The 26,311-nt window shown below is 44.8% G+C and overlaps 1 protein-coding gene across 3 annotated transcripts in view; it reads left to right on the top strand.

The window, feature by feature from the left end:
- Window positions 1-26,311, top strand: part of LOC138450253 (B-cell receptor CD22-like) — a 695,432-nt gene that overhangs the window by 626,679 nt on the left and 42,442 nt on the right. For 2 of the 3 annotated variants that reach the window (XM_069604828.1, XM_069604826.1), the window contains 2 exons: window positions 4,277-4,358; window positions 7,845-7,981. In XM_069604828.1, the coding sequence (XP_069460929.1) occupies window positions 4,277-4,358; window positions 7,845-7,981 (219 nt within the window). The remainder of the gene's footprint in view (window positions 1-4,276; window positions 4,359-7,844; window positions 7,982-26,311) is intronic. The other variant, XM_069604827.1, reaches the window with a different exon arrangement.

The following is a 26,311-nucleotide window of genomic DNA, read 5'->3' as shown; positions in this document are numbered from 1 at the left end:
TACCGCTTCTTGAAAGTGTGTGTATGATACCGCGGATTCCATGTGCGGAATGCCGATGTTTAGTGATTGGCCTTTGGGATAAGATAGGTGATGAATTAGCCTCATTTTCCCAGGCTCTTTTTTGGGGACCAGTCCTAGAGACGATATTATGTACTCTTTGAGAGGCATAAGGTCCCAAGGTCCTGCAATCCTGCCCAGTAGTAATTCCTTCTTAATTTTGCTTTCCACCATTTGCGGGTTATCCCTGGCTGACTACAGGTTGCTTGGAACATTCTGAGATCCGCTGCCCTTGAACGGGATGACAAAACCCCGGGTGAAACCCTGCCGGATTGCTTCGCTGGTTTCTCTGTCTGGGTAATTCATGAGAGCCTCTCTAAAATTGTCTGGATTGATGGGGGAGCAGCCCGGGATTAGATATGGGGTTGGCAGGGTGCCTCTGGCACTATTCTTTTGTATTTTTGGCTGGTAGTCTGGTGCAGTTACTTGCTGCGTGGTCACCATTGCAGTTTGTGCACGTGTGTGTGTACCAGCATTCTTTCTCCCCATGTGCACTGGTTTTTCCCAAGGTTTTTACATGGGATGTTGGCTTTTTGAGATTGGTTTTTGTTCTGCGTGTGGGTATTAGATTTAGCTGCCCATGGCTGGTTCTTCCGAAAGGGCTGCTCCCCTTTTTTGTGGTTTTCATTGTCGGAGGATCTGGAGCCCTGTGAGTTTTTGCTATTTTTGGGGGTTGTCTGCGCGGTCTCTTCTTCTGAAGGAGGCTCTGTGTTTAACATGTATAAGTCGTTCTGGTCCTCGTCCCATTCTATGGCTGGCCTCTCTGACATGCTTCTCCTGAATCTAATATTGTATGCTAGCCAGGTTTTCCCTTTTTGAGCGATTTTTACTTCTCCGATTTTATCCATGTATGCCCATAATTTTCTGCCATCGTGGGGGAATTTTTCTTCATAAATAGTTGCCAAGATGGCGAAAGCCTGTAGCCAGTTGTCCCAATTCTGTTCTACCTGGGCGTTTCTGGCTATGGCTTTCTCCTCTATTTTTTTTGGATCCCTAAAATCATCCTTACCTTTGCTTTGGGCTTCTATCAGCGAAAAGATTTCGATGAACTCTTTGCCCTTATGGCTTCTTTGATTGTTATGTCAATGTTCCATGTTAAACACCTTTTGTATCTGTTCAATCTTTCTGTTTGAAAAGATTTAAGTTTTTGGTCTAATTGGGAACTACTAATCATTAGCGTGTCTGGTGGTTTGTTGTTGCTCACTCCTGACTCTCTTGGGGTATTTGTATTGGGGACTGACCATGCTTTTAAAGCACCCGTTGTGTCAGGAGCTGTCATTGTTGGCGTAGTTAAAACTGTGATGGCTGATGTTGGTGTTGTTGGCACCAGTGTTATTGGTGTTGCTGGAACTGATGCTGCTGTAGCTGTTGCTGGTGGGGGGGTGGTAACTGTGATGCCCGGTACTAGTGGTAAGGTGGGGTCTGCATGCTTGGACTAGGCTGTGGGAAGTGTTTGTTTGCCCCTAATTTCTAGCAATAATTGCTGCATCTCACTCAGGTTCTCGTATAATTTAGACAGTTTTTTGTTAACTTTTCCCATGCCTTCTGTAGACTTCCTCCTCTTTGCTGGTGCTGTCTCGTCCTCTTGACTGGTTGGTATGGGGACCCCTTCTTTTGGTAAGCCGTACATATTTTCTCTGACCCAGGCTCAGCCGTAGTGCTCCGCTGCCTCCATGGCTGCTAGCAAGTGGGGTGATTTCGGTTTCTGGGACGGTGCTGGAGGTACCCGTGATTTTCGCTTGGGACCCATGCTTTTTTAGGTCTGTAAAGCTGAAATTGACATGGCCGTCTGCGTCTGGGCACTTTGTTTGTTTTTCCTCCACGGTTGTTCATGCCGGCCTTGGATCGTGCTTCTACATGTGTATTCCCCGGGGTGTCTTCTGTTTCAGCGCGGTTTCTTGCCGTTCACCTGTAGTTAAAGGTTTCTGAACAGTACAATGTTCAAAGGAGGGGAGAAAAGACACTGCGTAAGCAGTGAACTTTTTAAAGACTGCTAAAGAAGCAAAGTGTGGAAGACGCTGAGTGAACAGTGAACCTCCTGTCAGTTTGGGTCCCCGTTCAGGGTCCACAAACAGATTGTGTTTTCTTAGAGCATTCTGCTCTTATTCATAAGACCCAGGGAAGCCATGGGTCTTTGATGTGTACATTGGTGGGGGCTGTGTGCCAGCCCCCGGCCGGATAGCCGACATGTCTGGCCCCCTGAGGAGGGGGCAGGTCTTTGAACCTGGGCCCTGTGTGACTGTTGGTATTACGTGGGTGCTTAGCACCTTGTTGCTTGGAAGAAGGGTGAAGTGCTTGTTCACACCTCACCCTTCCTCGGCTTTGTGTGACAGAGACTGCATGTCTCTGTGTTTGTGGGGGAGAGGAGCAGGCGTGGGGGCGGGAGCTGCCCCTCTCCTAGCCTGCCGGATGGTAACATCATTTACTCTGCCTCGCCTTGGGCTGCCCTGCGTCATTGCCCATAAGTGTGGTGTGTGAGAGGGGACAGAGGGGCTGTTCAATAGTTAAAAACAAAAAAGAAATGAAAAAGGAGGATGCATGACTTAATTTTCCACGATTCTCTAAACTGTACCTCACAATCCATCTGCAACCAAAGTTCCTTTAATGCGATTGTGACCCATTCTCCCATGATATTAGATCAAATCGCACTATCTGACTGGTGTAAAGTCTTTCTGAAGATTGGCTGTAGATCAAAGTAAACCTATTATGGAATCATCCAAATTGTCTGATAAAAAATGGTACTGGTAAGCACCACCCGTCCACGCCTGCTTGTATCTTCAAACCAATCTATGTTCCTAGCCCTCCCCTGCCTCCCACGACTCTGTTCCTGCATATCCTCATCCTTACCCCCATCTCACACCGCTTTCCCTACCACTGCTCCTCCCTACTGCCTCTTTGAACTCTCTCCCAGTCCTCCTCTACTCTCTAAGTAATGCGCTGGCAGCTCAATCTTCATCCACTCCAACCTCATCTACACTTCATTTCTCCCTCAGGGAACCTAGACTCCCCATTCTTGCCAAATTAACTCAATCCGCCATTAACATGTCGCTGTAACAAAACATCCTTTCTTACATTTTGACAACGCCATTGGGCTAACCTTGAAGGTTGTCACTAAAATATGTGTTTCCCACATGACGCTGACTCTCGTGTCTCCTTTCACACTGAATCTGCTTCCTTTTCAAACACCCCTTGCTTGTCTATGGAAGGTGCTGCTGTTGAACACAAAAGCAGCTCATCTGAAAACCTACCCACATCTTACTTTCTCCCCTCTATTTTAGATACATCTCTGTTAAACCTCTTGCACCAGCCCATTTTATTAAAGTTCTCTACTCCCAGGCCTCATTAAGCAGAAGCAAAAGACAACACAGGATGGATGGGGGACAGTTAGGTTGATGAGAGGTTTGGAGCATACAGTCTGACTACCACAATCGCACTAACTTTTCAAAGACAAGAAAAACGACCATGTCTGTCCCATATTTCCAAAGGCCAGTACTGCACACCTTCTATAATCAAGGCTTGCAAGTCCTTAAGTAGTTTCCAAGACCAGACTGAGCGACCGTGACCATTTTTGAATCGTCATCATGCTAGGTCTGACGAACATGTTCACATGTAGCCGAAATCTAAGGATCTTAGGAGTGTTTCAATATATTTGATCATACAAATGTGTTGTTTTTTTTCAGACCAGTTTGAAAGGGAGAAATGGGATATGAGTCTTACACACGACCAAGACAAAATAAATAAATAATGAAGCTGGCCTGTCTGGAACAGATGCATGCAATGTCTCTTTTTTGAATGGTAAACTAGATATGTTTTCCCATGCAAGAACATATCCATGGGTAGGTGGGAATAGTTACTTCTAATTAGTCTTTCATGTGCCTCCAAAATCAGAAAGACCACTTCGAATTTGAACTTTTCATCAAATAAGGACAGCAAAGCTCAACCAGTCTATTTTTCTTTTTCATGCATGCATGTACATTTTCAACCTTGCTCCACCTCCATATTAGATTCCCAATGTTTAGTAGGCAAAGCTTTGAGCACCCTATGCTACTTGCTCAGATTCTCACATCTGTGTATCAAGCATATGTTGTGGCGTGCAGACAGGGTGCCTACCACAAATGGTTTGCAATTCATCAGCTTTTCATTTGCCCCAGCCCAGCATGTACTGACGAATGGCTCTGCTCTGCTGCTATTGGAATTCTCTCTCTGCTCTCCCCCTCAGGAAAAAGTTCCTACGGCAGAGTGTGGCCACTCATGATGAGACTGATGACAGAAGCGACACTTTTTTTGTGGTGAACAAGAAGGTATGTCATTTTTTTCCCATCATTCTCCAAAGGATTACCTTTAAACAAGCCAGACTGCCATTTTGAGAGATTTCTCACATTTCCGCTTGACTTTCAGACTAAACACCATGGACAAGGTGGGCGCTTTTGCAAAGGTGTCATTGTTCTGCTATTGTCTAATTTAGTAGCACCACTTTTAAGCCACTGTATTGATCCAGTTGAACCCAAGGTTTTATCGTGAGAGATGCAACCTTTATGTGCTTTATTTACCATAAGGAGTCATTCAAAGCTCTCCTTTACAGGGGCTCTATTTTTCAAGAGAGTACTGGGAAGAGAAGGCAGCAAGACTGGTAATAGGAGTGAAGGAGCAAATGTGGAAGGGAGTACATAGGGAGATTTGATACACATTTTGTTTGGAGGGGCAAAGTCGGAGGTTTACTGGCTCATTTAGGAATAATGAAAGTTACGCATAATTGTTCTCAAATCCAGACAGGCGGGTCCAGGTAAGATATTGGCTAGGCCTTTCTAACAGCTGATTGGTGTGACCCTAGTCCTGCTGGCTTTTGAGAGACTCCAGCCTGTCCAGATTCCGGTAAAGGGCACTCTACCAAAATTCCAGTACAGGACAGGAGATGAACAAATTGGATATTGGTCAGAACCGTAAAGTACCTCATGATTTATCAACAACATCAAAATAAATGCCTTGCAGCGGCTTGTGACACCTACATTGCTGGTCTACAAGCCAACAGAGAGGCCTTTCCGTCTATGCATTGGTTTGTGTTTGAATTTATTAATATATTTGAATGTCAGCTGTTTTGCAAGAACCAAGTCAGACATGTCCCGCTTCAAACTACCGAAAGGGGAAAGAAAAACATAAAGATACTATGAAAGGAGTCAAGGGGCAAGAGATGTAGAGAGAGGAGGGAAGGGAGAGACGGGTGGTTGCATTCACAGTGAGATCAGTGATTGCAACCCTGATGCATGTGCAATACATATTTTACAAATGAGTGTTGAGTGCACACAGCGGACATGTGTGGGATGGTGTATTGAAGATCTCAGGAACAAAGTGAGTCATGATGCATTTCCCTTGACTTTATGATGAGAATACTTGATGAGAAAACGAGGCATGCATGATGAGTATACATGGCATACCTGACTGAGTATGCACGGCTTACCTGATGAGTATACCTGACTGAGTATACACGGCATACCTGATGAGTATACATGGCATGCCTGACTGAGTATACACGGCATACCTGATGAGTATACCTGACTGAGTATACACGGCATACCTGATGAGTATACATGGCATGCCTGACTGAGTATACACGGCGTACCTGATGAGTATACCTGACTGAGTATACACGGCATACATGCTGAGTATACATGGCATACCTGACTAAGTATACACGGCTTACCTGATGAGTATACCTGACTGAGTATACACTGCATACCTGATGAGTATACATAGCATGCCTGACTGAGTATACATGGCATACCTGATGAGTATACCTGACTGAGTATACACGGCATACCTGATGAGTATACATGGCATACCTGACTGAGTATACACGGCGTACCCCATGAGTATACCTGACTGAGTATACATGGCATACCTAATGAGTGAACCTGATTGAGTATACACAGCGTACCTGATGGGTATACATGGCATACCCGATTGAGTATACCTGACTGAGTATACACAGTGTACCTGATGAGTATACATGGCATAACCGATTGAGTATACACGGCGTACCTGATGAGTATACATGGCATACCTGACTGAGTATACACGGTGTACCTGATGAGTATACATGGTACACCTGACTGAGTATACACGGCGTACCCCATGAGTATACCTGACTGAGTATACATGGCATACCTAATGAGTGTACCTGATGGGTATACATGGCATACCCGATTGAGTATACCTGACTGAGTATACACAGTGTACCTGATGAGTATACATGGCATAACCGATTGAGTATACACGGCGTACCTGATGAGTATACATGGCATACCTGACTGAGTATACACGGCGTGCCTGATGAGTATACATGGCATACCTGACTGAGTATACACGGCGTGCCTGATGAGTATACATGGCATACCTGACTGGGTATACACGGTGTACCTGATGAGTGTACATGGCATACCTGACTGAGTATACATGGCATACCTGATGAGTATACCTGACTGAGTATACACGGCATACCTGATGAGTATACATGGCATACCTGACTGAGTATAAACGGCGTACCTGATGAGTATACATGGCATACCTGACTGAGTATACACGGTGTACCTGATGAGTATACATGGCATACCTGACTGAGTATACACGGCGTACCCCATGAGTATACCTGACTGAGTATACATGGCATACCTAATGAGTGTACCTGATTGAGTATACACAGCGTACCTGATGGGTATACATGGCATACCCGATTGAGTATACCTGACTGAGTATACACAGTGTACCTGATGAGTACACATGGCATAACCGATTGAGTATACACAGCGTACCTGATGAGTATACATGGCATACATGACTGAGTATACACGGCGTGCCTGATGAGTATACATGGCATACCTGACTGAGTATACACGGCGTGCCTGATGAGTATACATGGCATACCTGACTGAGTATACACGGTGTACCTGATGAGTATACATGGCATACCTGACTGAGTATACATGGCATACCTGATGAGTATACCTGACTGAGTATACACGGCATACCTGATGAGTATACATGGCATACCTGACTGAGTATAAACGGCGTACCTGTTGAGTATACATGGCATACCTGACTGAGTATACACGGTGTACCTGATGAGTATACATGGCATACCTGACTGAGTATACACGGCGTACCCCATGAGTATACCTGACTGAGTATACATGGCATACCTAATGAGTGTACCTGATTGAGTATACACAGCGTACCTGATGGGTATACATGGCATACCCGATTGAGTATACCTGACTGAGTATACACAGTGTACCTGATGAGTATACATGGCATAACCGATTGAGTATACACGGCGTACCTGATGAGTATACATGGCATACCTGACTGAGTATACACGGCGTGCCTGTTGAGTATACATGGCATACCTGACTGAGTATACACGCCGTGCCTGATGAGTATACATGCCATACCTGACTGAGTATACACGGCGTAGCTGATGAGTATGCATGGCATACCTGACTGAGTATACACGGCGTAGCTGATGAGTATACATGGCATACCTGACTGAGTATACACGGCGTACCTGATGAGTATACATGCCATACCTGACTGAGTATACACGGCGTAGCTGATGAGTATACATGGCATACCTGACTGAGTATACACGGCGTAGCTGATGAGTATACATGGCATACCTGACTGAGTATACACGGCGTACCTGATGAGTATACATGGCATACCTGACTGAGTATACAAGGCGTACCTCATGAGTATACATTGCATACCTGATGGCAAGAGATCTTTTCTTCCAGCAGGTCAGAGAGAACATGTACGAAGGATTAAGGAATGCAGGCGTATCATCAGATGCTGAGCATGAGGAATCTCTCCATTATGCTGCCCTCCAGTTTCCGCGTGCGGACCCCGGGCCAGAGGGGGCAGAACTGCCCAGGTATGTGACACGCCACTGTGACCAAGGCTCGCGCAAGGGATGATCAAACATGTCATTCACCTGACCAGCTTTACTACAATTTCTTTCTTACATACAATGGGATCTGTTCTTCTGACGAAGTACACGGACAAACCAGGTCAGATTCCTAAATGGGAAACATATGTGCACCCATGTCACTTGCACCATAAATGTTGTGCATAATTCACAAAGGTCATCTGCATGTGCAAATCATAAATATCCTCAGTGAATAATAGCTGAGCGCATTCAGATGCCCCTTTCACTCTATTGCAGGTGTGGTGTGCATGTTAAAGTGCATCCTGAATTAACACACTGGATACCTTTTAAAGTGAGCCCCTTCATCACCACTGAGCTTTCTGTTTTACCCTTTCTGTTGTCTTTCTTGTCTTGACTTCTATGTGCGTTCCAAGGCCCACGGGCGTGTGGAGCTTTACAAACAACATCTAAATAATAAATAAATAAAACATAGGCATGTGCAAGGCATGATTGTCCCATGTCTGACCCTTTCCTGAATTCATTTTTAAATGGTAAAGCGGCAGTATGACCACACTTGCATTTGCATTCCGCAACCTGACTGACATTTTTTTTTCCTAGTTTTTACGTTTTCACATGGCAGGTCCTTTAATGCTCCATCACTCTAAAATGCCCTCCCAGCATCCGTAGACTATGTTACATTAGAGATAGGAGCGAGCACCATAGGGGGTTAGCCAGCGCAACAAAGCGCCCTCGAAAAACGCAGGCTACCTTTGCGGATAAGGGGACTGGTGACTGAGCAGTGGGCCCTCCTAAACCAGCACATCTTCTACACCATTTTCTGATGCTCCAGGGGAGGTGGTGGGGGTGGTGGTGGTGGGGGGGGTGCTGGGGGAGGTGGTGCTAGCCAATCAGCATACTAGGAACGCAGGCTTGAACTGCCCTAGAAGCCAGTTTCCCTTACCTACCTCCTGTATCACTCCCCTGAGCTTCCGTGTTCCCTCCTCCGTCTTGGACCCCATTTGTTCTCACTTGGCCCCCGCCCTTTGCTACTCTCCTCTGCTCTCCAGACCCCTTTCTCCCGATACCCACACTAACTCGCAGGCATAGCAGCAAACCACTCTGCTCCTTTTCCGTTTGCATCTGGTAGCCTGCCTGTGCAGCATGGTAGAGATAGAAAAGGGAAACCCTTTTCGCCACTGTCCATCATAGTTTGTAGTTTTGTTAAAAAAGAAATCAGGCATTCATTTTAAGTGCAGAATCGATTTTCATAAACAAATTAAACAATAATTACATCTGTGAATGCCATCCCGGGCGGGGGAGAGGAAGTTGTGTGACTTCATTAAGGACTGTGAGCCCTCAGCAATCGGCACTCACGCATATCAAAGGTTGGATTTGCAGGCTGTTGCTGTCAAAGTCTGCCCTCCAAACAGGTACTTAATTCTACAGTGACTGCTACCTTTCACAATCACCAGATGTATGCAGCAGTTCAGTGTTTTTTTTTTACTGGCTGCTATCTGTCGTAGTGTTGAATTCAACATGGCCAGTTAGCGGCCCTTAAACAATACTTACTGTTACCATGAGACGAGATCTATGCATTGAGGTTTTATTTTGGGCTATTAGGTGTTGCTTGCAACACCTATAACCCCAAACTACTGTATTAAAATACTGATTTGTATATACATAGGGAGGAATGGCACCTGACGAAGGGCACAGACGAATGACATTTGTATTAGGCATAGCTCTCAACTCACACGCTTTTGGCGGGCGTCACCCGCCTTGTAAAGGGCGGACTCACCCGCCAAGCCTCCTGCACGCCCATTCATTCCAATGGGCGTCTCACCCGCCAAAAACATAATCGGATGATTTCACCCGCCTTTGTGACACAAATGGTTGAGAGCTATGTATTAGGGGTTGCTTGGTTATGAGCCCTCCCATTCGTTGCCCTCGCCATGCAAATCTTTATGGCTAATTCCACCCATTCCTGCCTTTCCCCAGCCAAAGATGCTCTGCATCAGAACTCTGAGCTCCTGTGGTTGGGCTATGTTGTACTGCAGCATGCCGAAATAAGGCCTCGGGAGGATAGCTAAGGGGCAACATGCTCACCTTGGAAGCAAAACGACACAGAGCAGCAACACAGGTTCGATCCCCCCTCCACCTTAGAAACCTCTCAGTATTAAACGTGCTATAAATAACCAATTAAAATAAGGTACAGGCTGCAGTGAGGATGAGCCAAAGGGGGCAGCAGCGCACCCCCACCCCGGGGCGCCTGAGTTGAGGCTGGAGAGTAGGAATGAGAATGTTGCTGCGGGCCGAGAGCAATAGCGCTGGCCGGGTGAGAAGATGACAAGTTTTCCACCTGCACACGAAGGATCAAACAGGTATTTTGTCTTGGTATGCTGGGTAACTAGTGTTTGTGTAGTCTCATTCCCCATTTGGGATTAAACTCGGGTCAAGTCCTAAAAAAGAAGTGGGGGACTCATTAGCATAGCCAATGGGAACTGACCTCGACAGAAGTGACCTCACCGGAAGTGACATCAGTTGCACTGTGTGCTTGTTACGGGCTACTGCACACATCTGGCCACAGTTGACAGAAAGAGGTTATGCTGCTTAATGCCGGCGCCAATGCAAAGTTGTCATCACTTACCATCTCTCCTCTCGAAACATTAAGTACACACATTTCTCAGAATGTATTTTAATACACTAATTTGCCTTTTTGCAATCCCTCACATGAGCATGTGGCATATCTGTATATATTCATTACACCTGGTGAATCATAAAGTGGAGACTGGTAAAAATGTGTTATTTTAAGCACAAGAAATGCAAAGCAAAACCTTAATAAACGTCTATATCAACTAAACCTGTGAAGAAGTGCTCAGTTGCTTAAAAATGTCCACATCCCGGTTTCACCATTTAACCAACGTGTGTGATCCTGGGCAACTGTGTCTCACCTGCAGCTCCGTAAGTGATTCTGATTCACTTAATAGCTTATGTTAATATATTACGTTATTTTTTTAAAAGCCTAATGACTATAGAGTTGCTCCATATATAACAATAGTGCAATTTAGGTATTTTGCACCACAAAGTTATTTGCCACTTGGCTTGCTTATGGCAACTTATTCTAAAGTCACTTCCATGGCTCCTCCAAGTACCAAAGACTGATGCTGCTCCCTGCGATGTCCTTTTCTGTGAAGTCATTTCTGTTCGTGCAATGTTTGCATGTAATTTGCCCCTAATAGATGAGTTTCCTGCATCTGTGAAGATTCTAGAGTTGTATTTTTTTTTGTTATGTGTTAAAATTCCATCTGCCACTAATGTTACCCATAAAGTAGATTGGGGGCAGGGGTGGGAGGTTTGGGGGTGTGAATGAGACTGTATGGAATTGTGGGCACTGCATTTGGGGGTAAAGTAGCGGGACTTTTTTCGTGGCTCTTGCAATGCTGGATACTCCCCTGGGGGCACGGGGGGGAAGAGGAGCAAGGGGTTTTAGGTGCTCTGCTGCACTACCCGACAGAGGAAGTGGCTTTCACTACAGGCCGGCCCCAGCGACTATATAGAAGATTGTGGTTAGGGGGCTGGGGTGGGTGTAAGGCCCAGCTTTGTAAAGGTAAAGTGGGCCTTCCACAGTGCGCCCGCCAGCTGCTGGCATCCTAAGACAGTGATAGGAGCGAAAGCTGCATGGGTGACGGCCCTTCACTCCAAATGCTCAAAATACTCTGATTTAAATTAAAAGTGCTTCCTACAAAATGTGAAAATCCAGAAGCTGAAAGCAAAAGCATTTGAAAGGTCGAACAACGTTTTTTTTTTCCGTTGTACCTTTTCAAATCGTAGTTTGTTTGTTTGTTTGTTTGTTTATTTTATTTATAGCGCACACCTGACCTGAGGGTAATTGGGCGCTAGTAGAACAATAATGGTTACAAGGCGTATACACAATTATGGTAAAGTTACAATACTGTACAATATAATATGGGAAAATATACGACAGGAGGAATATACAAGTTATGCAGGTTATACAGTATACACAATCATGGTAAGGTTACAATATGGGAAGTGAGTGAGCGGAGGAGTATACCTATTATACAAGTTATGCAGTCATAGCATAGCGTCATATTGATAGTGCGGGCAGATTGTGCAGTCCCAACAAAGGGACCGTAGTGGCTATTAGTTGTGGACGTTATGTTTTGCTCAGTAACCATGTGATGACCTGGCTTTTGAATTTGTCAAATACTTGAATAGATTGAATGTTCTGAGGGAGTGTGTTCCAAAGCTGGGCGGCTAGTACCGGGAAGCTAGAGCCACCAGCTTTTTTTAGATTGTATCTGTGCACCACCAAGCAGGGTGTGTTGGAGGATCTAGTGATTCTATTGGACACTTTCCATGAGAACTTGATTGTGAGATATGGAGGGGCTTGTGAGTTGAGCGCCTTATGAGTGAGGTAAATGTTTTTTAGATCAATTCTATTATGTATGGAGAGCCACTTGTGTTGCTTTCTAGTTTCTGATATGTGCTCTTTTTTGGAGATATGTAGTGCTGCTCTAAGCGCATTGTTTTGTAAGATCTGTAGTTTATTTAAGATGGCTTTACTGGCACCAAGGTAGAGACTGTTACAGTAGTCCAGTTTTGATTGTATGAGCGCTCTCGCCAATGTGAGACAACTGGTAGGTGATAATAGTGGTCTACAGGCTCTGATCAGCTTGCGGATGTAGGCAGTGGAAGATGAGGTCATGTTCACCTGTTTGGTTAAGTTAGACTGGGCATCGAGGTAAAAACCTAATGTTTTGACATGTTTGGCTACGGGTATACTATTTCCATCAATAAGGATGCATGAATTGTGAGGACTTAGTTTCAGAAGGTTGTTAGGCGAGCCAACTAGGAGCAACTCTGTCTTATCATCATTCAGGCAGAGGCCATGTGTGGCCATCCATGCCTGGATGATGCTGTAGACTTCATTGATTCGAGTGACGTCTATGTCATAAGTTTCTGATAGGGATAGGAGTATCTGGGTGTCATCCGCATAGTTTGTATAGGTGACACCCAGACGATCCAGTTTGTCAAATAGCGGCTTTGTAAAAATATTGTACAAAGTGGCTGAAACACAGGAACCTTGAGGGACTCCGCAGGTGATGGGAATGGGATCGGCAGCTGCTGAGAGTGAGAATACACACATTGTTCTGTTTGCGAGGAAAGACTGGATCCATGTGACTCAGAGCTGGAGAAATGGGTTGCTGATGATAGGTGATCGTAGAGTATTGTATGGTCCACCAAATCCAAAGCAGCTGAGAGGTCCAGTAAGAGTAGGATGGCCATTTTGCCTTTATCTTTCAGTTCATCGATCTGGCCTTTAAGGTCAACAAGGGCGGTTTCTGTGCCATGCTGAGGTCTAAAGCCAGATTGCCGGATTCCAAGTAATTTGTGAGTTTCAAGGTAATCTTGAATTTGCAGATAGGCAGTTCTATCTAGGATTTTCAGTAAAAAGGGGACCGTCAAAATAGGTCTATAGTTAGTGGGTATAGCTGTGTCGAGGGTCTGTTTCTTTAGTAGCGGTAGAACCCAGGACTGTTTGAGGTTCCTTGGGACAGAGTTACTGGAGAAGGAGGAATGTATACGCTTAGGGATGAATGGGGCTAGATCGCTATCTGTGTCTTTTATAACCTGGGCAGGACAGCTATCGCCCTTACAATTAGAAGGTTTAAGAGAGGCAATGATTTTTTGAATTTCGGCTATGGTGACTTTTTTAAACATGAAACCTGAATTAATGTGTGCGGTACAAGGTGGTGCAGGGATGTTGACTGCGAGTTGTGACCTTTTGTCCGCTATTTTGGTCTGAAGTCCATTAATTTTGTTTGACAGGGCATTTTGTATACTGGTGCACCAGGCTTTATCCTTGGTGCAGGTGTCTGGTGGTGGGTTGGGGTTCTCTAGTTCTATTAGAATGTTGAATAATTCTTTAGTGCTGGAACTGGCTTGGGCAATTCTATCATTGTAGGTTTATTTTTTGGTCTGAATTATCTTGTTTTTGTATGTGGAGGTGACAGTGGCAAAGTTTTATTTTCAGATGTGGGGGAGGATTTCCAACGAGATTCCATTTTTCTTTTTTCAATGCGGGGAAGTTTTAATTCTGGAGTAAACCACGAATTAAGGTGGGCTAACGGTTTGCTTTTACGTAGTTTTAGATGGGCAATGGCGTCAATGGCTTTGGTCATGGTCTCATTATACGAGGTAATCAGTGTGCTGGGATCATTAGTGTCTGGTAGAGCATTGAGTAAAGGGATTATCATGGGAACAAGTGTTTCTGCTGTAATGTTTCGTTTGTTCCTTGTGAAGCAAGGGGAGCAATAATCTGCTTTTTTCTTTTCCAAGTTGTTGATGTTCATTTCAAAGGTGATGAGGTAGTGGTCTGACCATACCAAAGGGGTAGAGTCGAATAGGATAATGTTGCAATTGAGATCCGCTACCCAATCGAGTATCCTCTTAGATAGAGGGGAACTCCTCAAGAATGTCTGAATGTTTCTTTTTTTTTATTTGGGGCACATCACAGTGTGGTACTTAACATGGCAAACCAAATTGTGGCACAATTCCAAAAACATTACAGCATGGTTCCCACAGAACACGTTCTCAAATATTGCTGCAAAATCATTCCATCTGAAGTGCCCTCAAATTTATTTTACAACTGGTGGCAATTTAGAAGAGGTGCCTGTCCCAGCATTTCAAAGGAGGCGATGCTGCAGCCTGACTCATGTATCAAATATCCCTTCAAACAAACATTTACATGGGACTGTGACATTCTGGGTCCACTGAGCATACACATAGCTCCTTCATGGTGCGAAAGCTCAGTTCTCTGTTAGCGCTGCAGAATGCTGCTCGTCAGCTTTTTGCAAATATCACTAACAATTCCCAGTTGCTTGAGCGGGAGACGAGGGGAGAGTTTGCCACATTCCTGACCTCTTACTTGTTGTGCCATGTTTCCTTTTGTTTATATATAGAACCCCACCTGCATTACAATCGCCTCAAAGGCTTAACACATAGATCATTCTGCACCCCTAGCTGCGAGTGTCAACAATTGGCTAATGAGAGCCATTCTTCTGAAATTTGCGTTATCTTTGGAGCTTCAGTGCATTTCACATCTACAGACGTTTACAGCTAGAGAGCTTGGCTGCTAACAGTGATGTAACCCACCAGGCTCACGGAACATTCCTTTTGCAGTTGGTTCCACCTTGCTTTTGTTATATTTGAGTAGCTTCTGAATTTGAACTACTGACTTTGGGAGATTAATGCTGTACCGTACGGAACATTCCAGTACAAAATTATACTCGTCCACACTGCGAAAATAGACTAAAAAAAGAAGAAGCTTTTCACTGACTTACCGTTACATGGAAGGCCAGCCACACGCGTTGCACAGGTCCACTTTGCTTCATCAACTGCATGGCCAGGCCACGCCAAATGAAAGTGTCTCTCTCCACTGCTGCTCTCGTGCAGCGCACCACTTCACCCACCCACACTCTGTACTGTTAACAAATTTCATTGGCTGATAAGCAGCCAATAAAATTAAAGTACACTTTTGTTACTATGCAGATCCAGGCCTGGCCTGTCTGCTTTAAGACTGTGTTTGTCTCTGCCTATTTCATCAGGTGCAGGGATGGTGCAGTGATGAGAGACCACCCGCGTGTACCCTCGACTTGAGCCCTGGGGTTAAATGCCTTATTGTTAGGGTTTTTACTCCAAGGAGACAGTAAATACAGCTGCCAGTACACACTTTCGTAACTCCAGGTTATGAGGACTGCAGTAGCTGTCGCACACTGTGCATGCGTGGGTGGGAGACACTGCAGCCCGTGCTTACATTACCTTTTCAGAAACATGTCGACTTTCTTGCACCAATAAATTACTCCTGCAAGTTACACGCCCGCTTCCTCCTTCCACCTGCAAGCGGATAAAAAGGTGCTTTTGCAATGCTCTCTGCACTCTTTTGCCATCTCCATATCAGTGCTTTGTCCATGGGCACAGTTTATCTCCAGGGTCGGCGCCAGCCCCATGGGACCCTCCAACTAAAGACCAGTTTATGGGTCTTTGAGCTTTATCTAGCAGTTTGATTTATCCTTTTAGTTTTTTAATCTGTGCACACTTGCATACCTTAAAGGAATGGGCATAGCAGGGGGCAGTGGCGGACGGACTAAGGCAGCCCCCTCAAGCCAATCGGGTGTGCCTCTGCCGGGAACCTATAGTGGACATACAATGTGTTCTCTCATCTACCTTGAACACCTGGAGGAATGATCTTGAAACGTAATGTTACAAATCTATTCTGCCCAAAGCTCGAAAGGATTTGCACTGTCAGGAAAATGCCGGGACTTGGGCCCATGTCTAAGGGCATGTGTGGACGGAACCATCAAGCGCGGGCTAACATGCCCTGGAGGTGCATTGCGCTGGGGCCCCGGACCATGTTTTCTGTAAGGAACTACAGTTCCCATGAGACAATGCAGGAAGGCGTGCGCACGCAGCATGCGCGCATACTGGCTTCATAAGGAAGCCGTCCTGTCCTGCCAGGTGCTGGTAATTATGGTGATGAGTCACGGGCTGGACAGTGTGCAGCAGATGGCATTAAGGGTTCCCGGGCCACAGCAGTGATTTCCCTGGATACTTTTAATCTCCCGGGCAGTGACGATGGTGGAAACTGCAGCCGCCAGGCTTAGGCGCAGTCGGCTTGAAGGAGGATTGGTGCTCTCTGACAGTTAGGGAAGTCGGGCGGGGCTTCCACCAGTTACTGCCTACCACCAACTGCTCGGGGTCGTAGCCAGCACCCTGAGCCAGATAAATACTTGGGGCCAGCAGTATGTTTGTAATTATTAGCATGCACAGCAGTTAGTCAGCTCGATAGTGTGGATTGGTTAAGACTTTGACACTGTGTTACTCAGGCACCTTCTTTCTTGATTATGTTTACCGACTCTAGCAGGTGCTGGGCAATCCAGCCTTCACTGCCTAGGAGGGTGACTACTTGTGAAGTAACAGGTATGGCGCGTAGGACAGCCGGCACAGGACACTGGGAAGTATAAGGAGACTGCAGAAGGCAGTCAGTTTCTCATTCTGTGGAAAAAATGTGTTGTGGATATTTGTCTAGTGGGTTCATTTTGCTCATATTGCTTACTTTGGTCACTGTGTTCCACCATTCATGCTTTCATTTATGTGCTGCATTGTGTGTTTGTCAGCTTGCAGGTTGGACATGTATCTAATGTAGGGAGTCCGCACTAGGTTAGCCAGGTCATGCGAAATAGGGCGGACCAGTTGAATGCTTATGTATGTTGTTTGTAGTTTGTGCCTTTCCACATTCCCCATCCTATCCAAATGTGTATCCTATACCTCTTACCGGTATTCCTACCTCCCCTGTACCCATCTACAACCTCTCCCTAACCCTCTTCCCCACATTGGCTGCACCGTGGTGTCCTGTTATACTCACATCAGGTACCCGTGCCAACCACAGTGGGAGGGTTGTATTCCATTCTGCTTCTGTGGTTTGGGAGGAGTTATCTGGCCTCCCTTCGGCTTGACAGCTATCAGCCCCCTACGAGGGTTAAACCAACCACCTAAGTCAAATGGAGTCCACCTCCCCGCCTTTAGCCAAGGTGCTAAACGTGTTGCAGGAAATTTAGACAGAAATGGCACACTCCAGGTAGTAGACTAGTGCTCTTAAGACACAGGTGAACTGGTTAATTGCACAGGGTACACCATTACAGGGGGATCTCTTTGGACCTCCCTCCTGGTCGGCTCCCCGTGTCCCCACAGTGGTGGTGCAACAACCATTGCAGGTGCCCTTAGCTACACCAAAAAGATTTTCAGGTGGCCCCCGGAAACACACTACCTTTTTTAACCCAATATCAATTACATTTTCTCTGCAAGCCGACAGCATTTGAGGCAACGCAGGCTAGAACTGCATTTGTCATTTCGTATTTGGCAGGGAATGAAGCGGCATGGGGCAAACATTTGGTGCAGAAAGATGAACCATTGCTGTATAATTGGGATCAGCTTACCAAGGAGTTTGGCAGGATTTTTGATCGCCAGACGGTCACTCTAGTGACGGATAGGGAATTGTTAGAACTAAAACAAGATACGTAGGATTTGGTGACGTATGTGACACAATTTAATAGGCTAGTGGTGGAGATGGATTCACCGCAGCCAAAGGAAGCTGTAATTGATTTAGCTCTGTGCCTAGATCATAGAATGAGCGAGCAAAGAGGTAAAAAGAAGAGACCAGAGATGCCTCCTTTTGCTCATCTGGATAAGGAGCAAGAGGCAAGTACACCATTGGGTGAAAGTGAACCTATGCAGATTTGTAGCATAAGGGGTCCTTTGTCGGTGGAGGAGAGAAAAAAGATGCAACACTAACCTCTGCCTATATTGTGGAAAGGCAGGGCATTACATTCACAACTGTCCCAACACACCTATACGTAATTCTAAAAGGCGAAGGGCGTAGACGGGAAAAGAGATGACTCGACAGTAGAGAAAGCTATCTGGTCACGCCCATCTGCATTGCCGCTTCCAAATTTCACACAATACAAAAAAAAATACCCTATGTGTATGTACTGGTGACATTATGTTTTTCTAACCGGAAGGAGACCGTATCCACTATAGTTGACTCTGGGGCCACAGGAAATATCTTGGACATTGCATTAGCCTATAAAATAGGGGTTCCAGTACAGCGCAAGGCAGTGAGTGAACCAGTGCACTCAGTGGACGGATCTTCCCTAATCTCAGGTTCATTATCTACAGAGACTGGTCCCATACACATCTTGTGTTTACCAGGTCACAAGGAACTTTTGACTTTTGATCTGATCACAGCCCCACAGTTTGGAGTGATACTTGGAATGCAGTGGTTGATGAAGCATAACCCGATTATTGATGGGGTGGAATGCACGCTGACCTTTGGGTCAAAACATTGCGAGGCCCATTTACATGATTTGGTGTGGCCAATTAACTTTTTACTGGAAGGAGCAATGTCACAAGTATGTATTGGGGTGGTGGCAATGAAGTTGCTGAAGGTGCATAGAGAGTTTGTGGGAATGGTTGACAAGGGGAAGGCTGAGACATTGCCACCCCAGAGATGAGCTTACGATTGTGTCATTGATCTCAAACCACAAGCAAAATTACCATGCAGTCTGATTTGTGCTTTGTCCAAACAAAGAGACACAACATCTTAGGAGATATGTGGACGACATGCTGGCATGTGGGTTTATCAGGCACTCCAAGTCACCAATTTCTTCTCCTTTGTTTTTCGTGCCAAAGAGGGATGGCACATTGTGTGCCTGTATTGATTACAGAGCATTGAATAACGTAATTATTAAGAATCAGTTTCCGCTTCTGCTCATCTCAGTCCTACTGGATCAGGCGAAGACAGCAGGAATTTATACAAAATTGGATTTAAGAGGAGCTTACCACCTGATCTGAGTGAAGGAAGGGTTTGAGTGGAAGACAGCATTCCAAACAAGGTTTGGCTTATTTGAATATATGGTGATGCCATTCGGTCTATGCAACGCTCCAGTACCAGTCCAACATTTCATGCAGGAGAATTCGAGAGAATATTTAGAACAGTTTGTCATAGTACACATTAATGATATTCCAATTTATTCTGAAACTGAAGAACAACATGTACAACATGTAAAAGCTGTGTAAAAGATGTGCAATCATTCTTAGGCTTTGTACATTTCTATTGAAGGCTCATTGACAACTTTTCGCACATTATAGTGCCAATCACCAGGTTGTTAAGTAAGGCTGTCCACTCTGCTTGGCATGAAGAAGTTGAAAATGTATTCTGCAGGTTGAAGAGGGCTTTTACTGCAGCACCTATCTTACAACATCCAGATTTGACTAAAGCTTTTCAGGTAGAAACAGATGCTTCTGTTTTAGCTATTGGGGCCATTCTTTCACAAAGCGATGTAGAGGGAGTCCTTCATCCAGTAGCGTATTTCTCGTGAAAACTTACCAATTGTGAACAAAATTATTCAATAAGGGACAAGGAGTTACGAGGCATGAAGGCAATATTTCAAGAATGGCGGCACTACCTAATGGGTGCTCGTCGGCAGGTAGTGGTCATAACTGATCACACAAATTTACAGTATTTAAAATCTGCCAAGACAGTGAGTCCCTGGAAGTTGAGGTGGTCCCAGTATTTGGGGGGAAAGCCCGAAAAGACCTGCGCTGTCAGGAGAATGGGGGGCCTTGGGGCCATGTCTAAGGGCCTGTGTGGCAGGAGCCACCAAGCACAGGCTAACAGGGCCTGGAGGTGCCTTGCGCTGGGGTCCAAGACCATGTTTTCTGTAAGGAACTACAGGTCCCATGAGGCAGTGCAGGAAGGCGTGCACATGCAGCACGTGTGCATACTGGCTTCAAAAGGAAGCTGTCCTGTCATGCCAGGTGCTGGTAATTATGGTGATGAGGCACAGGCAGGATGACGTGCAGCAGATGATGTAAGGGTTCCTGGGCCACAACAGTGATTTCTCTGGATGTTTGGAATCTTCCAGGCAGCGGCTGTGATGGGAACTGCAGCCAGCAGGCTTGCGTGTGGTCGACACCAAGGAGGCTTCTTGCTCTCCAACTGTCTGGAGATTCAGGTGGGGCTTCCACCAGTTACTGCCTGCAACCAACTGCTCGGGGTTGCAGCCAGCACCCCGAGCCAAAGATAAGTACTTGGGGCCAGAAGTATGTTTGGCATTATTAGTAAGCACATCAGTTAATCAGCTTGCTTGTGTTGATTGGTTTAGACTTGGACAGCGTGTTACTCAGGCACCTTCATTCTTGATTATGTTTACAGACTCAGCAGGGGCTGGACAATCGAGCAATCAGTGCATATGGGGGTGAATACTTGTGAACTAGCAGATATGGCGCATAGGACAGTCTGCACAGGACACTGGGAAGTATACGGAGACTGCAGAAGGCAGTTAGTCTCTCATTCTGTGGAAAAAACGTGTTGCCAATATTTGTCTACTGTGTTCATTTTGCTCATATTGCTTACTGCCGTCACTGTGTTCCACCATTCATGCTTTCATTTCTATGCCACATTGTGTGTTTGTCAATTTGCAGGTTGGACATTTATCAAATGTAGGGAGTCTGCAATAGATTAGCCACGTCATGAAAGATAGGGAGGACCAGGTGCATGCTCATTTATGTTCTATGCAGTTTTGCCTTTCCACATTCCTGCATCCTATCCAGATTTGTATCCTAACCCTCTTACCAGTATTCCTACCTCCCCTGCAACCATCCACAACCTCTCCCTAACGCTACACCCATCATTGGCTGACACGTGGTGTCCTGTTATACTCACATCAGGTACCTGTTCCAATCCAGTTGGGAGACTGGTACTGCATTCGGCTTCCATGGTTCAAGAGGTGTTCTCTGACCTCCTTTCGGCTTGACAGGCATGTCTGCCTGCCCCAATTCAGAAAGTTATCAGAGGCGGCTGGTGAATTTATTAACTGGTGGTGCGTAAATGATTCTCCCATAGTGACCCAGCCTAGTGTGGGAGCCTGAACTGATCAAAAGGGGTACTAAAGGGACCAATGTAGGACAGTTTCCACATGTAAGAACATACTCCATTTGGCTTTACCATAATAAATGCAAGCCACCGTATGAAAGCATATCCAAGCTGGCTGCACCAAAATGGCAGTCTAGCTACATAATAACACTTTTCATGCTTGCTTTATCAAAGATGCCCAATGCAAAATATCAGGTCATAGTAAGAATGGGCTAGACTGGTTGCATGAAAATGACAGTGTTTGTTCATAATAACACTTAACATGCTTGCTTCACCAAATATGCCTAATACAAAATGCCATAACACAATAAGAAATTGATAAACTGGCTGTATTGAAATGCCAGTCTAGCTACATAATTGCACTCATCATGCTTGTTTCATCAAAGATTCCATGCCATCAAAGAATAATACCACTGATCATGTTGCCTTTATCAAAGATGCCCAATAAAAACTGCCATGCCACAGTAAGAAATGACTAGACTGATTGCAAAAAGGTCAGTTTTGCTTTGTGAATAACACGTATCATGATTGCTTTACCAAAGATGACCAATACAAAAAGTCATTCCAAAATAGGAAATGGCTAAACTGGTTGCATAATAAAACTTATCATGATTGCTTTATCAAAGTGGCCTAAAACAAAGTGTCATGCCACAATAAGAATACTACCACTGATCATTCTTGTTTTATCAAAATGCCCAATGCAAAATATCATGCCACAGTAAGAAATGGCTAGACTGGTTGCCTAAAAATGAAAGTCTAGCTTTGTAATTATACTCATCATGTTTGCTTTATCAAAGATACCCAATACAAAATGTCATATCACAAGAAGAAATAGCTAAACTGGCTGTATTGAAATTCCAGTATAGCTACACAATTACACATATTATGCTTGTTTGATCAAATATGCCCACTACAAAATGTCATGCCACAGTAAGAATAATGCCACTGCTCATGCTTGCATTATCAAAGATGCCCAATACAAACTGTCATGCCACAGTAAGAAAGGGATAGACTGATTGCATACAAATGCCAGGCTTGCTTCATAATAACACTTATCATGCTTGCTTTACCAAAGATAAACATTACAAAATGTCATATCACAATAAGAAATGACTAGACTGGCTGCATTGAAATGCCAGTTTAGTTGCATAATAACACTTATCATGCTTGCTTTATCAAAGATGCCCAATTAAAAAGTTCACGGCACAATAATGAAACGATTGCTGCACTAGTGAAGCAAGGCATTCTGGTGCCTTCAGAGTCACAGTGTAATACTGCAGTGTATCCTGTGAAAAAGGTGACAGGGGGATCATGGCGTTTTAGTCAGGATTTGCGTTCTTTGAACCAAATTGTTGAAGCAGAATTCCTGTTAGTTACAAATCCAGCGACAATTCTGAGCAGTATCCTAACAGAATCTACACACTTCACAGTAATAGATTTGAAGAATGTCTTCTTTTCTATACCACTTCATGAGGAATCACAGGACTTGAGATAAATTCTATATAGAAACCGGAAGTGGAAACATCTAATATTACACAATACTACTGTGAGTCACCTTCCATATTTAAAAGGGTCCTTCAGATGGACCTAGGCAAAATACAGATAGTAAGCACAGTCATACAATATGTGGACGACATTGTAACCTGTAGTAAATCAGAAGAACAGTGTCAACATGAGTATTAGAACTGCTATTGGATCCAGTTCCTGGGGGTGGACCAATGAGGGAGGATCACCTGGACAGGGGGTCCTTGGGGAGTGGGAGTGGGACACCGAGGGTGAGGGTGAGACGCAGCATTCCCCTTCTTTCAATACCTTTCCCCATCCTACCACATAGGACATTCGAAAACACTGCCCTCGCCTTTTCCGCCACAAACTCTTTCGCACAATACGAAACACAATGGACCAACACCAGAGCTGTTTACTTGACATGTCCCAATACAAGGGTCAGGCAATGTGAGGCAATTGACCAGAATCACACACCTGACGGCCCTTTTCCTTCAACACAGGGATAAAAGGTGGAGCACAAAAGCACACTACGAGCAATGCAGACCGCACAAGGAGACAGCTATCCAGACCCTGCACTTCAAGGGAAGGAGAAAGGCAGCGGGGACCGAGAGGGTGACAAGGAGTGAAGCGACCTTGCCCTTTCCATCCCAGACCCGCAAAACCTTTGTAAGAGGAAACATAAAACCGTGAACAATAGCCCAAGTGTGGTGCAGTAGATGTCAATTGTACACAGAGCGTGCCTATGCCGATTAGCCGGAGCAATGACAACTCCTGCTGCCGTGGTATTGGCCTTGACTGCAGATACAAAGAAAGCCAAATCAGTTCATCACAGTAGGTGAGTCGAGGAGTGAAATGATAATAAGCCGAACTGTGTTGAATGAATATCACCAAGTAGCATTGTGACGGGAAGTTCAAAGAGCTATAAAATTGTTAAGGAAAAACCAGCTGCAGATGGGACTGGCACCAAGTGGGTGTTAACTCAAGAAACTGTGGTTGATCCCGAGTTGAATGAAACTACTGATACCAGAAGGCCGTAGGAGAGCCGTCAAGACAGGTCAAAGTGGTCATACATGAGGTCTAGCAAAATCCCTGTACAGTCAAAGTGTTTGACCGACAAACTGTTAAGAAAGCAAGGGAAGTGAATCCTGCATCAAGAAGAGAAAACCATTTGAAAAGTAAAGGAGAGTGAATAATGCTAAAGTGAATATTAAGTGGCAAAGGAGAACCCGGCAGAGGGATGTCCATGGGAACTGTTTAAAAAGACGTTAAGATTTGTGAAGGAGAGGAAAGCCATTGTGAGCCTGGTGGAGGGAGGCTGAGATTCGAGAGGTTTCTGTGCCCAGAAGAGAGGGGACAAAGGGTGAGAAATTAGCACCCTAAGTTCATCGAGAAAAGGAACTTTGTTAGGGGTCTACACCTGGAAGAGCGGGACCCAGGGGTGAACCCATCACCCAAGAGATACGTGGAACAGAACTTTGTGTTTGTTTGTTGAACACTTCAGGCCTTCGAAGGCAAGAAACTTTTGAGATTAAACAGACTTGGCACTTGAGAACCTGATAGATGAAACAGAACCGTTGACTCTTGCTGGGAAGGCTCGAGTGTGTGCTGCTCTCAGGAAAGGCACCTTGTCCCCTGCTCAAAACATGTGGAAGGGAGACCACTGGCAATCACATCCCGACATATTATTTTGTGAACACTTCTTTCTATTGAAAACCCTATCCCACACTCTTTCTACATTTAGTTGCAAGTATTTGGCAATATGTTTTTTTAGTATAGGCATTTTATTTTGACAAGACGCCACAAGGACTGGCTTATTATATAGCCCTAAAAGAGGTCGTATCCTACCAGACTGTCCTTTCTCTGAAATGTTTTAGGCACATCAAAACATTTCTGTTCTTACTTAATTTATAAGCAGTCTGAGTAACCTAGCGGGCATCAAAGACACCAGTAGACAATTGGTTATTTATGGCTACTCAGACTTTTGATTGGTCAATATGTTATCCAACTATTATTTACCAATAGGCATTATGCAAGAGTAGTTGAGATTTTTTGCTTATCTACAATGAATTCAAGCTTATTCTCTGTCTACCATTAATGATTTATGAATGAATTATGTATTTGTGCTTATAAGTTTTAGATCAGTAGAAATGGAATTTGGAATGGAATGTTTATATTCAAATTAACAAGTCTTTGCAATCATCTTATTATGAATTGTAGCAGGTCAGAAGAAGAACACTGGGCCTCAATACGAATGTTGCGGTAACGCAACAACGGTGCTGGTAGTGCTACTGGCACTGTTGTTGCCATGCCACAACATTACATGTTTGCTCTCGGGGACCGCTCTGAACGCCTGGTCAGACCAGGATGGTAGCAACGGTACCGTTATGAACGGTATCCCTGCTACCATCCTCCCCATTCCCATTGAGCCTTATGGGGGCTCAAATGGGAATGGGGATGTACCGGGTCCGGGTCCCGCGAAAGGGAATTACTGGGCCCTCCAAGGTCGGAATAGCCCAGTAAGTTTCCTTTTGCGGGACCCGGACCCGGATCCAAGTTTGGGGTAGTCATGCCCTTATTAATGGCATGGCTACCTCCAAACTCATAATGAGGCCCACTGACTCTGACGTTTCATCTCATTGCTGTAGTTTATTAATTTAAATGTGAGAACTCTTATTCTTCCCTATCCTAATGTTTTTCCGTACCGATCAAACCTATCAAAGGTACTTCTTGTCAGCTATCAGTGAGAGTCCAAATCAAGATCAATCAACCTATCCGAACCCTACCACTATTAAGACAACAAAAGTACCAGAGAGCGACTAACTTGTCCTGTGAGGTGATTTTCCACAAAGTTAATTTTAATAAGTATCCATAGGCAGTTCTTTGTAACTACTTTTTTCAAATCATACAGCCCTGATGCTGGGTTCCTCAGGGTTTCAACCGTCTCTTTTACTTAATAACGCGTTCTTTCCTTCTTATCTTCTTATTGTATGCTAGTTATATTTGCCCCTCTTCTTTCATGGGACAAGTTGATTCCTTGCTCTTGATTCAAACTTAAGATCTTCTTTTTATTTAAAGTCAAATCTTTATCTTGAATGGAACGATTTTGAGGGCTCCAGTATTGATTCTCACTTTTTCAGGTATTGTTGGCACTTTTGCCCTCATTATGACTTTGCCGTTCCGGAAAAAATGCTGGAAACAATGATGGTAAATCCGGCACCTGCATTTTCCCTGGTCTGGCAAAACACTTGTTTGCTGGAGGGAGCCTTGGCTCTTCCAGCATGCCTGACCTAATGGTAGTTCAGGCCCCTACTGGCAAAGAA

Source organism: Ambystoma mexicanum, chromosome 1p (genome assembly GCF_040938575.1).
Source record: "Ambystoma mexicanum isolate Mex_15411 chromosome 1p, UKY_AmexF1_1, whole genome shotgun sequence".
In the NCBI taxonomy this organism is placed as follows: Eukaryota; Metazoa; Chordata; class Amphibia; order Caudata; family Ambystomatidae; genus Ambystoma; species Ambystoma mexicanum.
The sequence above is the reverse complement of the archived record's forward strand: the minus strand, read 5'-3'. Positions and strand labels throughout refer to the sequence as shown.